Source organism: Carcharhinus amblyrhynchos, chromosome 33 (assembly GCF_965287045.1).
Source record: "Carcharhinus amblyrhynchos chromosome 33, sCarAmb.v2.hapA, whole genome shotgun sequence".
Taxonomy (NCBI): Eukaryota; Metazoa; Chordata; class Chondrichthyes; order Carcharhiniformes; family Carcharhinidae; genus Carcharhinus; species Carcharhinus amblyrhynchos.
The window spans coordinates 22576838-22591626 of NC_137356.1; the positions used below are offsets into that span (position 1 = coordinate 22576838).

Sequence of the window (14789 nt, forward strand, 5' to 3'; positions counted from 1 at the left end):
TAGGAATGCAGTAGGTGGCTGTAGTCAGGTGGGGCGGTTGGGGGTGGGGGGTGGGGAGGTGAAACGAGTTGGAAGGCGAGATTTAAGACATGGCTGAACACCATTGACTCAGGAGCAGACTTTCCCATTAGGTCATCACTGACATTTCCAAACCTCCTTCCAAGTGGAATATCTGGACATGCATTGTCAATGCCCGTCAAGGCGGTAGCTGGCATGTTTGTCACTGCCATTTACGTGTTTTTCACTACTGATGAAGTCAGTCAGAACTATAAAGTGGTTAGTTTTTTTGCTTTGTTTTAGCTGGATTCCTAATAGTCTGGGACATTGGACTCATGTAGCAATAAGGTCCCCTCAAATTACATTCATAAATTGAAAGGGATTCCATGACATGCATGTTCAGCTGGTCCACAAAAACACCATCATGCATCTGTGTAAGATTCTCAGGGATTTCCTATGAGCCTTCATCCTGTGTCAGTCAAGTCTCACTGAGATATTCATACTTCAAAGCAGTGTCTACAAAACGCCCCTTGAACACAGTTTTTGAGTAAGATGATGAGGAATTTCTCCTGTCAGGGGGTCATTAATCTTTGGATATCTCTATTAGTTTCCTTGTCCTGGAGCTTCAGTCCTCATTTCTGCACAATGTTGTGCAAGGTGCAGGAAACCATGACTATGAACCATAACTATTCAAAAACCTCAGATCTGTCCAGCCATCTGAATCACATCTTCAGCTTGCTTGCCCAAATGGCTAATTAAATCTTTATCTGGTTGCTAAGCTTGTGTCCCTTACCTGCAAGATCAAGTATGACTTTAGAGGGTGACCCTTAAATAAAAACATAAAAAATAGGAACAAGAGTGTTCTATTCAGTTCTTTGACTCTGGATTCATTAAGATCATAATTGATCAGATTATTTTCTGCACTCTACGTTCCTGCCTGAACTCCATAAGCTGGCCTCCCTTGTTATGAAATATCTATCAATCTCAGACAGTTAGATCCTGTCTACTTGCTGAAACTGTGATTCTGTATCTTTGGAGGATGAGCCTGATGCGATTGAGCCACATGCAGTTGTTCACGTAGGGGTGGGGTTGGGGAGTGTTTGGAGAGGGAAATATCTGTGCTCAGGTTACTGGGTTATGGCCATAAGGAATAGGAACAATGCTTCAAGTCTACTGTTAGTAAGTTCATGGCTGATCTGACACTCACTGGCCTGAGTTTTATTGGCAGGCCCGCCCGAGGCTCGTAAAATCGCACCCGAGGCCAATGGAGAATGCTATTCTGTGAGCCTAATTCTGTGCAGGTAAAATCAGATCCACTAAGTCCACATTCCTGCCATATCTCCATAACCTTTAATTCTCCCACTGACTAAAAATCTTTCTCAGTCTTAAGGACTCGGCCATCATAACTTTCTGGGGCAAAGAATTCCAAAAATTCACCACACTTCCTCAAACCCATCTTAAATGAGTGCCCTCTTATTCTGTGACTATGCCTTTTGGTCCTACACTCTCGTATGAGTGGAAGCATCATCTGACATTTACCCTGTGATATTGTTTGAATGGAGGTGTGTTTTGGTTGGGGTGAATGTTTGAGAAGTGTTTGGGGCTGGGATTTGGCTGGTGGTGTGTCATGATGTTTGTTTGGATACTGGTGGGTACATTTGAACGGGGGCGTTGACTAAGGGGGTATTTGTGTGGATGTTGAAGGGGTGTTTGGCAATGATGTCTGAGTGGTGGAGATGTTCTGTGCACATTTCTGGGTGAAGAAAAATTAAAGGGAGAACAGAAAAGTCAATTCAAAGAACATGGCAACATTTTAATTGTGATAAATCTCAGACTCACCATTTTGGAAGTCAGATATTTGTTGTCGGAACTTATTCTCAATCGCTGCCAGCTTTGTTGACCACTCACTGACTAAAAATAGAATAACTGATTAGAAAGATAAGTTAAAGATCCAACAGCTAGTGTTATATTTTCAACAGCACATTACACGTATTGGAATACATTCGAGCTGGATAGTACACTATAAATTCAGTGGGTTTGAAAGCCTTTGCATCATCTATCTGGCAGCACCAGTAGGATCGGGGAAGCTTCAGACCGCTAGACCTTTTGGGGTCTATTCAGGCCCTCATGTGACCAATTAGTGGCCATTTATGTGTCACATCTCACCCCACCGCTTTTTTACCATTAGTAACAGAAGGACAAGACTGTGTGGAAAATTTGGCAACTTTACTTGCATGGCATTGGCATTGAGCCAAGAAGTTAGGGGTGCTGTGATATCACTTTAAGAGAGAATCTGCTGATGAGTAAGTAGCCAAGTTGTAAACCACGTGATCAGACATTGTTCCGATGAGCTTTCAAGGTAGCTGGTAGCTTGAGGTGTGAAGGAATTGCAGTCATAATTTCCTGTTAACAGTAGCTGTTTAATCTTTATAGTTAATTTGCCTGCTAAGCAATCCTAAACTACTTCTTCAAATAAACTGGATTTACATTTATTTTACTAGCACTGTGTGAAATTGATAAATTAGCATTAAACAAATATAGAATTACAACACCTTGATTGTCAACAGTATTGTCTATGATGGAGGTATACAGGTGGAAAACAGAAAATAATAAATTCTGACAAGATCATGGTCAGGCCATACTTGGAAATTTGTTTGCTACTTTGGAAATTCCATTATTGATAGAATATTAAACGGCAGTCAAACATCTACAGATATTTCAATCTCTGTAACTTCTCCGGCCCCGACAATTCTATAGGAATGGTACCACGTTCGCTATCCTCCAGTCCTCTGGGACCTCACCTGTATCCAAAGAAGAGACAAAGATTTGTGTCAGAGGCCCAGCAATTTCATCTCTCGCCTCCCTAAGCAGCCTAGGATAAATGCCATCAGACCCTGCTACCTAAAAGCCCTAACACTTCTTCCCTCGTAATCGATAGTTCCTTCAATTGGTCTAAAGCTCCCTCAAAGACTGTACCAGACATCAAGCCCCTCTCCTTCGTGAATACCGACGCAAAGTGTTCATTCAGGATCTCCCCCATTCCCTCTGCCTCTAAGCACAATTCCCCTCCTCTGTCCCTGAGGGGACCGATTTTTTCCCCTAGCCACCCTTTTGTTCCTAACATAGGAGTAAAACGCCTTTGGATTTTCCTTAATCCTACCTGCCAAAGCCATTTCATGCCCCCTTTTTGCCCTCCTAACTCCCCTTTTGAGATCCCTCCTATTCACTCTGTACTCCTCCAACGCTGTCTCCGTTCCCAGTTGCTTACACCTAACATAAGCCTCTCGTTTCTTCCTGACCAGGTCGTCAATATCTCTATTAATCCATGACTCTCTAATCCTACCCTTCCCATCCTTCCTCCTAACCTGCACATGCCTTTCCTGCACCCATTTCAGTTTTCCCTTAAGACTCCCAAAACTTAGGGGTAAGTTTTTCACTCAGAGGGTGGTGAGTGAGTGGAATCGGCTGCCGTCAGTGGTGGTGGAGGCGAACTCGCTGGGGTCTTTTAAAAGACTTCTGGATGAGTATATGGGGTTTTATGGGATTGGGGGTTATAGATAGGTGTTGATGTGATCGGCGCAACTCGTGGGCCGAAGGGCCTGTTTGTGCTGTAGTGTTCTATGTTCTATGTTCTATACCTAACATGGACTTGCCCTCCAACAGCCTATCCCAGTCTGTATCCCTAAGCTCCTGCCTAATCCGGCTGTATCTAGCCTTCCCCCAATTTAGCACCCTCCCCTTAGGACAGCTCTCATCTTTTTCCATTAGTATCCTAAAGTAGACAGAGTTGTGGTCGCTATTAGCCACATGTTCACCTACTGCAACCTCAACCACCTGACCCGGCTCATTGCCCAGAACTAAATCTAGTATAGCCCCCTCTCTAGTCGGGCTATCTACATACTGCTCCAAGGACCCTTCCAATACACATCTTACGAATTCCTCCCCGTCCAAACCCCCAGCTCTCGGCACCTTCCAATCCACCCCAGGGAGATTAAAACCTCCCAAAACAACAACCCTGTTCTTCCTACACTTGTCCAAAATGTCTCTCCATCTACCCTCTTCCACTGCCCACGGGCTGTCAGGCAGCCTGTAGTACACCCCTAGCATCGTAATCGCTCCCTTCCTATTCCTCAACTCCACCCACAGAGACTCAATTCCTAACCCCTCTATATTATCCTCCCTCTGCACCGCTGTGATGTGCTCCCTAACTAATAGAACATAGAACATTACAGCGCAGAACAGGCCCTTCGGCCCACGATGTTGCGCCGACCAGCTACAAAAACAATGACCCACTAGCCTATACCAATCCCTTTTCGTCCATAAACCTATCCAGAGATCTCTTAAACGCCCCCAAACTAGACGCATTTACAACCGCAGCAGGCAGGGCATTCCAATCCCTCACCACCCGCTGGGTAAAGAACCTACCCCTGACATCCGTCCTGTAGCTACCCCCCCTTAATTTAAAGCCATGCCCCCTCGTGCTAGCTTTCTCCATCCGAGGAAAAAGGCTATCACTATCCACCCTATCTAAACCTCTAATCATCTTATATGTTTCAATAAGATCCCCTCTTAGCCGCCTTCTTTCCAACGAAAACAACCCTAAATCCCTCAGTCTCTCCTCGTAGGACCTCCCCACCATACCAGGCAACATCCTAGTAAACCTCCTCTGCACCCTCTCCAACGCCTCCACATCCTTCTTGTAATGCGGGGACCAGAACTGCACACAGTACTCCAAGTGCGGCCGCACTAGAGTAGTGTACAGTTGCAACATTACACTGCGACTCCTAAATTCAATCCCCCTACCAATAAACGCCAAGACACCGTACGCCTTCTTAACAACCTTATCTACTTGATTCCCAACTTTCAGGGATCTATGTACACACACACCTAGATCCCTCTGTTCATCCACACTATTCAAAGTCCTCCCGTTAGCCCTATACTCGACACATCTGTTGCTCCTACCAAAGTGAATTACCTCACACTTCTCCGCATTAAATTCCATCCGCCACCTCACGGCCCAGCTCTGCAACCTATCTAAGTCTCCCTGCAGACTATGACACCCTTCCTCACAATCTACCACACCTCCAATTTTGGTGTCATCAGCATTAGCGCCACTCCCCCTCCTCTTTTCGACCCTCCCCTGTCATGCCTAAAACACTTATACCCAGGAATATTTCGCTGCCAGTCCTGCCTTTCCTTTAACTTTGTCTCCGTCACTGCCACCACATCTAAATTCCTCGCGAACATTAAGGCCCTAAGTTCATTCGTCTTACCCGTCACACTCCTCGCATTAAAACAGATGCACTGAAGACCCTCAGGCCCAGTCGGATCCTCCTCCTCCTGGGAGATTTTCCCATCATCTAGACTTACCCGTCACCCAATTCACTCCCAATCCCAGCGCCTACTGAGCTATCAGTCTCCTCCCCACCCCCCGCCCCCATATTAGTTTAAACCCTGCCGAAACACTCCAGCTAACCTCCCAGCTAAAATATATGTGCCCTTCCCATTTAAATGTTCCCCATCCCACTTGTAGGTGCCCTTCCCTCACAAAGACTTCCCAATGGTCTACAAAACTAAAACCCTCTGTCCTGCACCAATCCTTCAGCCACGTATTCAGCTGTAGGATCTCATTATTTTTAGCCCTGCTATTACTGGGCACTGGCAGCAGCCCAGAGAACACCACCTTGGAGGCCCTGCACTTCAGCCTGGCCCCCAACTCCCTGAACTGCCGACATAAGACCCTTGTCAGGCCTCATTTGGAGTACTGTGCGCAGTTCTGGTCGCCTCACTATAGGAAAGACGTAGAAGCTATTGAAAGGGTACAGAGGAGATTTACAAGGATGTTGCCTGGACTGGGAGGCATGCCTTATGAAGTTAGGTTGAGGGAGCTGGGACTCTTTTCCCTGGAGAGACGAAGGTTGAGAGGTGACCTGATAGAAGTTTAGAAAATGTTGAGAGGAATAGATAGGGTGGATTCTCAGAGGCTATTTCCCCGGGTTGAAATGGTCGCTACGAGAGGACACAGATTTAAGGTGCGGGGAGGAAAGTACAGAAGTGATGTTAGGGGTAAGTTTTTCACTCAGAGGGTGGTGAGTGAATGGAATCGGCTGCCGTCAGTGGTGGTGGAGGCGAACTCGCTGGGGTCTTTTAAAAGACTTCTGGATGAGTATATGGGGTTTTATGGGATTGGGGGTTATAGATAGGTGTTGATGTGATCGGCGCAACTCGTGGGCCGAAGGGCCTGTTTGTGCTGTCGTGTTCTATGTTCTATATATCCCCCCTGCTCTTCCTTCCTACGTCCTTCTCTCCTACGTGTATAATTACATCCACCTGAGTCCCTTGGCCACTCAAGATTCCTTCTACCCTCTCTGAGACATCCTGTACCCCTGCTCCAGGGAAGCAGACTATCATCCTGGAGTCCCGCTTTTGCCCACAGAACCGCCTATCAATTCCTTTAACCCTCCCATCCCCCACCACTATCTCACATCCAGCCCCCTTCCTTCCCTCTGAGGCATTCCGGTCTTCCCCTCGTGCCCTTTCCACCCCAGTTGTCGCCTTACCCCTGATATCTTAGGAGACTACCTCTGGGGTAGTCTTTGGACCATGATTCCTCTTTTTCCCTTTCCTAACAGTAACCCACCCATCCACTCCGCTAGGCTCTGGGATCTCCACGTGACCGTGGTTCCTATTCATTATCGCCTCATTCTCCCTGACTAAAAATAAATCTTCCAGTCTCGGCTCTAATAGCCTAACCCGGGCCCTCAAACGCTGCAACTCCAGACATTTGGTGCAGATGTGGACTTTCGGGAGACGCGGTGTCTCCAGGAAGTCTCACATATTGCACCTAACGCAGCTCACGCGTCTCCCCAAGGACCCTGCCATTTATTTGACCACCCTTAGAATTATGGACACAAATGGTTGGTTTATGAGGAGAGACTGAGTAGACTGGGGCCATACTCATTGGAATTCAGAAGAATGTGGGAGATCATATGGAAACGTATAAGATTATGAAGGGAATTGATAAGATAGAGAAGTAGTTCCTACTGGCAGATGAAACGAACTAGGGAGCCTAGCCTCAAAATAAGCGGGGGTAGAATTAGGACTGAGTTGAGGAGGAACTTGTTCACAGAAAGAGTTGTGAATCTGTGAAATTCCCTGCCCAGTGAAGCAGTTGAGGCTACCTCATTGAATGTTTTTAAGGCAAGGATAGATAATTTTTGTACAGTAAAGGAATTAAGGGCTATGGTGAGCTGGCGGGTAAGTGGAGCTGAGTCCATGAAAAGATCAACCATGAGCTTACTGAATGGCAGAGCAGGTTTGAGGAGCCAGATGGCCTACTCCTGCTCCTAGTTCTTATGTTCTTATTTATACTGCAATGGTGGGGTGGGTTGGGGGTGGTGATGGCTATAATTGATAGGAATGGCATAGCCAAAAGCACAAAGCAAATGCAGATAGTGATGATAAAGGCCAGGAATATTGCTAATAGTATCCATTAGGAGATCGGAATGTGTAAACGGTAGAACAAAGGTTCGGAGTGTAGGTGGCTGTAGTCAGGTGGTGGGGGAGGGGGGAGGTGAAATGAGTTGGAAGGCAAGATTTAAGAGGTGGAACAATAAAAATAAACATATAAAATAGTAAAAATGAATGAATAAGATGAAATGAAGAAATGAAATAAAATGAATTGAAAAGGAGTGGAGGTGGAAGAGAGATTTCATGCTTAGAAGTTGTTGAACTCAATATTCTGTCTGTCAAAATCAGAATGTGCCGAATTAGAGGAGGAGGTGCTGCTCCTCCAACTGGTGTTGGGCTTCACTGGAACATTGCAAAAGGCCAAGGATGGACAGCAGAGTGGTGTGTTGAAATGGCAAGGATGGTCTGGGTCCTCGTGGATGGACAGCACCCCTCACTCAACTATATATATCTTGGCCAATTTTCTTGTCTTCAGCTCTGATGAAGGGTCATCCTGACTCAAAACACTGGCTCTATTCTCTCTGCACAGATGCTTTCAGACTTGCTGAGATTTTCCAGCGGGAGTTAAAGTGGTTAGCAGTGCTGCCTCACAGTACCTGTGGCCCAAGTACAAATTCGGCCTCAGGTCACTGTCTGTGTGGAGTTTGCACATTCTCCCTCTGCCTGCATGGGTTTCGTCCCATATTGCAAAGTTGTGTGCATTAGGTTGATTGGCCATGCTAAAGTGCCGTTTAGTATTAGGGAGATTCGCTGGGTAAATACGTGGGGTGATGTGGGATTGTTGTTAGTGCAGGCTTGATGGGCTGAATTGGCTCCTTCTGAACTTGTAGGGATTCTATAACTCTGTTCCAGGGGGATATCAGGATGGGAAAACTATTGCTATGAATGTAATTACTTCAGCCAGGCCAATTGGCTTATTAGAATATGAACTCCCTGATTAAGAACATAAGAAATAGGAGCAGGAGTAGGCCAACTAGCCCTTCGAGCCTGCCCCGCCATTCAATAAGATCATGGCTGATCTGTCGTGGCTCAGTTCCACATTCCCGCTCCCTCCCCATAATCCTTAATCCCCTCTCTCATCAAAAACCCATCAACCCGCGTCTTAAAAATATTTAGCGAGGCAGCCTTCACCACTTCAACGGGCAGAGAGTTCCAGAGATTCACCACCCTTTGAGTGAAGAAGTTCCTCCTCAACTCTGTTCCAAACCGGCCCCCTTTATCTTGAGGCTATGCCCCCTAGTCCTACTATCCTTTCTGAGCGGGAAGAGTCTCTCCACCTCTATCCTATCCATCCCATTCATCATCTTATACGTCTCAATGAGATCTCCCCTCATTCTTCTAAACTCTAACGAGTACAAGCCTAATCTATTCAGCCTCTCCTCATAGCTCAACCCCCGCAACTCCGGCATCAGCCTAGTAAACCTCCTCTGCACTCCCTCCAAGGCCAAAAGAGCCAATTAATGGGCCAATCATGGAGTCTTTTTCTTGTATTTAAGTGAGAGTGTCAGTTCTTCTGACACTCCTGAAGGTAGACTGCTGATGCATAGCACTCTGTGTACTGCCGTCGGAATTGGAAATAAAGGGATGTTGGTGAAGGGACTTCTGCCTCTGAAGACATATTTCGATGAGGGAAGGCTTAAGATGCTACGGGCAGGATTTTGCGATGATGAGTTTTCCCACACCTAATGCAGAGAGGTAGGGCAGACTTTTCTCTGAGTGGCAGGAAGCAGAAAAAAAATGGCATGGAAGCTCCCGGTCCCAATGGCAGGTTCCTCTGGTTCACTACGAGCAACATAGAAAACAAATTCAAGGAGCGGGTCCCACAACATCACGTGGGAGGCTCTGAATGGATCTATCCCACCATCAACTTGGGTTTTAAAAGATCAGGACACCCTTGAACCCCCTTTTGCCTGAACACCCCCAACCCTGCACACCTTCCTCCACACCCCCCCATCACCCCCAACATTTCCCCCTTGCCACCCTGCAGCAATATTTCAAAGTTTAAGAGACAGGGTCTGGGAGATTGGTGATCTGTTCTAGGGAATTCAGGAAACTCAAAACACAACTTAATGTGTCCTGGAAGAAGCTGAACTATCTGTGGTACAATTATCTCTCCAGGGATGGACTAGAAAAACAAATCACAAAACATCAGTGTGATTTGAATACCAGGGGTACAATCTTATTCAAAAAAAAATTCTAAGGGGCGGGCTATCTGACCAGAATAATTCTAATTGCCAAATGAGCTTGAAAAAGTGGAGAGAATCACAGTACTATGGACGAGCTCCTGATACTTGGAGAAAACAAAGAGCCCAGATGTGATTTTTGCCAGTAGGAGGAGGGTGCAGAGCCTATTCATATGGGGGAATGGCAGCTAAGCTATAGGAGTGCCATTGTGCATGCGTCCCAATCTCTCAATGCTTTGTGTACACACAGTGTACATGTTATCCTGGGAAATTCTTACCCACTACCCTCGGATCACCAACCAGAACGTCGCCCCACAGATTAGACCATGCCCACAACCTACCCTCCCAAATATCACTGATCGCCACCGCAGCTGATGCTAATCCCCATTCCCCCGATGCAGAGTATCCCACTTCCCTCCCATCCCTCGGAGCTCTTCCCTGCTTCCCCAGTCATGCCCTGCACCAGTCATGGCCCTGCCCCTTTCAGATCCTACCACCTTGGCATTGTCCAGTGAGCAGTGACAGCCCCCCCCCCCCACCCCCTCCCTCTCACCCCTGCATTGTAGGGCTCATGAGTGATTCTTATCGATGTGAAGACCAACCGACGAGGTGATAAGTGTGGGTGAGGAGGTCATAAGATCGTGCCGTAGATTTTAACTCCAGTTACAAACTGAAATACAGAATTGGTATTCCAACCTCTTCCACCCAAACAACATTATCCTCCTTTGTTGTATGGTCTGCTAAGGAGTTCAAATCTTCCCACTCGAAAACATTTCAACAGTCTCTGGGTAAGTAAATCATAGAAACCCTACAGTACAGAAAGAGGTCTTTCGGCCCATTGAGTCCGCACTGACCTCAATCCCACCCAGGCCCTACCCCCATACCCGTACATATTTTACCCACTAGTCCCTCTAACCTACGCATCTGAGGACACTAAGGTCATTGGCCATTCAACCTAACCCGCACATCTTTGGACTGTGGGAGGAAACCGGAGCACCCAGAAGAAACCCATGCAGGCACAAGGAGAATGTGCAAACTCCACATAGACAGCGACCCAAGCCAGGAATCAATCCCAGGCCCCATGAGCTGTGAAGCAGCAGCAGTGCTAACCACTGTGCTACCATGGCGAGAGAGTGATCAGACCCTCTGAAAGATTAAAGATGTCTCTGAATTAGATATGTGGAGATCATACATTTATGCTTTAACTGGGTAAATTCCATTCTGAAATCGTCATCTGCTGTCTTCAGATCACTAAACAGCTCTGAAATTGAAATAGGAATAAGGAATTAACTCCCAAATATTAGCAAAGACTGAATTTGTTTCAGATTGATCAATTATCGTCCTTCAGGATGAATTTCAGACACGCATTTTTCACTCAAACTGTGTGTGAATTTCTATTGTATTATGGTTACTGTTTGTGAGAGGCCCCTTTACCATGAGATCAGTAATTAATCTTGTCTCATTGTACATTAGCAGGACTAGAATAGCCTGCTCCCTGGCACTAGAATGTACTTAAATTGTCACAAATACACTGTTAACTTACATTCTAAGCTACCCATTCCAATCTGACTCATTTTACTGATATGCAGACCAGGTAAGGAAGGCAGATTTCCTTCCCTAAACATGAAACAGATGAGTTTTTATGACAATTTACAGTGGTTTCAGTGAGGGCGTGAGGTTTTGTCCTTGGAGGGAGTGCAGAGGAGGTTTACTAGGCTGATACCGGAGTTGAGGGGGTTGAGCTATGAGGAGAGGCTGAATAAACTAGGCTTGTACTCGTTAGAGTTTAGAAGAATGAGGGGAGATCTCATTGAGACATATAAGATGATGAATGGGATGGATAGGATAGAGGTGGAGAGACTCTTCCCGCTCAGAAAGGACAGTAGGACTAGGGGGCACAGCCTCAAGATAAAGGGGAGGCGGTTTAGAACGGAGTTGAGGAGGAACTTCTTCATTCAAAGGGTGGTGAATCTCTGGAATTCTCTGCCCGTTGAAGTGGTGGAGGCTGCCTCGCTAAATATTTTTAAGACGCGGGTTGATGGGTTTTTGATAAGCGAGGGGATTAAGGGTTATGGGGAGAGGGCGGGAATGTGGAACTGAGCCACGACAGATCAGCCATGATCTTATTGAATGGCGGGGCAGGCTCGAAGGGCTAGATGGCCTACTCCTGCTCCTATTTCTTATGTTCTTATGTGAGAGAGGTTAGTAGCGTTTCTACAAGTAAGGTCCAGATAAAGGCTGGTATAAAGACACTTTACCTGAATGCATGAAGCATTCGGAACAAAGTAAATGAGCTGATGGCGCAAATCAGCACAAATGGGTATGATCTAGTGGCTGTTACGGAAACGTGGTTGCAGGGTGACAGGGAACTGGGAACTAAATGTCCAGGGGTATCAGGTGTTTAGGAAGGATAGATGGGAGGAAAAAGTGGGTGGGGTAGCTCAGTTAATTAAGGATAATATCAGGGCAGTAGTAAGGGAAGATATAGGCTCCAAAGAGCAAAACGTGGAATCATGGGTGGAGATAAGGAATAGTAAGAGGAGGAAGACGATGGTGGGTGTGGTCTATAGGCCCCCAAATAATAACATTGAGGTGGGGCGGGCTATAAACAAGCAAATAATTGATGTGTGCAAAAACGGAACGGCGATAATTATGGGGGATTTTAATATGCATATTGTTTGGATGACCCAAGTCGGACGCGGTGGGCTTGAGGAAGAGTTCTTGGAATGCTGTCGGGTTAGTTTCCTTGAACAGTATGTAACGGAACCTACGAGGGCGTGAGCTATCTTAGATCTGGTGCTGTGTAATGAGGCAGGTAGAATTAGGGATCTTCTTGTGAGGGATCCTCTTGGGACAAGTGATCATAGTATTATTGAATTTCTGATGCAGATGGAGGATGAGAAAGTAGGGTCACGAACCTGTGTCCTCTGTTTGAACAGAGGGGAGTACGATAGGATGAGAGCGGAATTGGCAAATGTAGATTGGGGAAGCAGATTGGTTGGTAGGATGGCTGAGGAACAGTGGAAGATTTTTAAGGAGATCTTTTTCGTTACTCAGCAGAAATATATTCCGATGGTAAAGAAGGGATAACCAGCCGTGGTTATCGAAGGAAATAAAGGAGAGTATTAAATTAAAAGCTGATGTGTTCAGAACGGCTAAAAATAGTGGGCAATTAGAAGATTGGGGAAGATTTAGAAATCAACAAAGAATGACTAAGAAGGTGATAAAGAAAGGAAAGATAGAGTATGAAGCTAAACTAGCTCTAAATATGAAAAATGAAAGAAAAAGTTTTTACAAATATATAAAGAGGAGACTGGCTAGAGTGAATGCTGGACCCTTGGAAGATGAGAGGGGGGATTTAGCGGTGGGCGATGAGGAAATGGCTGAGGCTTTAACTAAGTTTTTTGCCTCAGTCTTCACGGAGGAGGACACAAATAGTTTGCCAGTTATTAAAGATAGAAAGATGGTAGGAGATGAGGTCTTTAATGCAATTACTATCACTAGAGAGGTAGTGTTTGATAGACTAACGGGACTGAAGGTAGACAAGTCCCTGGGATTGGATGGAATGCTTCCCAGGCTTCTGAAAGAAATGGCAGAGGTGATAGCGGATGCCTTAGTAATTATTTATCAAAATTCGCTGGACTCTGTGGAAGTGCCGGAAGATTGGAAAACAGCTAATGTTACGCCGCTGTTTAAAAAAGGTAGCAGATAAAAGGCAGGGAATTATAGGCCGGTTAGTTTAACGCCTGTAGTTGGAAAAATGCTAGAATCCGTCATCAAAGAAGAAATAGTGAGGCACCTAGAAAAGAACGGTTTGATAGAGCAGACGCAGCATGGATTCGTTCAGGGGAAGTCATGTTTAACGAATTCATTGGATTTCTATGAGGATGTGACTAGTGTGGTAGACAGAGGGGAACCAGTAGATGTGGTGTTTTTAGATTTCCAAAAGGCGTTTGATAAGGTGCCTCACAAAATGTTGCTACAGAAGGTTAGGGTGCTTGGAGTTGGGGGTAAGGTGTTAGCGTGGATAGAGGATTGGTTGTCTAATAGGAAGCAGAGAGTTGGTATCAATGGGTGCTATTCTGGTTGGCAGTTGGTGACTAGTGGAGTGCCACAGGGATCAGTGCTGGGGCCTCAACTGTTTACCATTTAATAGATGATCTGGAGGAGGGGGCTGAGTGTAGGGTAATGAAATTTGCTGATGACACGAAGATGAGTGGAAAAGCAAATTGTGTGGAGGGTGTGGAAAGTCTGCAGAGAGATCTGGATAGGCTGAGCGAGTGGCCAAGGACCTGGCAAATGGAGTATAAATGTTAGCAAGTGTGAGGTTATCCACTTTGGTGGAAGTAATAGTAGGAGGGATGATTATTTAAAAGGCGAAAAGTTGCAGCATGCTATGGTGCAGAGGGACCTGGGGGTCCTTGTGCACGAATCGCAAAAACCAGTCTGCAGGTGCAGCAGGTGATCAAGAAGGCGAATGGGATGCTGTCCTTTATCGCGAGGGGGATAGAATATAAAAGCAGGGAGGTCTTGCTGCAACAGTACAGAGTACTGGTGAGGCCGCAGCTGGAGTACTGTGTGCGGTTTTGGTCGCTGCACTTGCAGAAGGATATATTGGCCTTGGAGGGAGTGCAGAGGAGGTTCACTAGGCTGGTACCGGAGATGAGGGGGTTAGCCTATGAGGAGAGATTGAATAGACTGGGTCTGTACTCGTTGGAGTTTAGAAGGCTGAGGGGGGAATCTTATAAAGACATATAAGATAATGAAGGGGATAGATAGGGTAGAGGTAGAGAGGTTCTTCCCGCTTAGAAAGGATAGCAGGACTGGAGGGCACAGCCTCAAAATAAGGGGGGGGGGGGCAGTTTAGATCAGAGTTGAGGAGGAACTTCTTCACTCAGAGGGTGGTGAGTCTCTGGAATCCTATGCCCTTTGAACTGGTGGAGGCTACCTCGCTGAATATATTTAAGTCATGGGTAGATAGAGTTCTGATAGACAAGGGAATTAAGGGTTATGGGGAGAAAGCAGCAAAGTGGAACTGATCCACTTCAGATCAGCCATGATCTTATTGAATGGCGGGGCAGGCTGGAAGGGCTAGATGGCCTACTCCTGCGCCTATTTCTTATGTTCTTATGTTTCATG

At 46.1% G+C, this 14789-nt stretch overlaps 1 protein-coding gene across 2 annotated transcripts in view; it reads right to left on the bottom strand.

Annotated features, from left to right (window-relative positions):
- LOC145361065 (hepatic lectin-like) overlaps positions 1-14789 on the bottom strand; it is a 58478-nt gene that overhangs the window by 10874 nt on the left and 32815 nt on the right. For both annotated transcript variants that reach the window (XM_080216629.1, XM_080216628.1), the window contains exon 3: positions 1837-1908. In XM_080216629.1, the coding sequence (XP_080072755.1) occupies positions 1837-1908 (72 nt within the window). The remainder of the gene's footprint in view (positions 1-1836; positions 1909-14789) is intronic.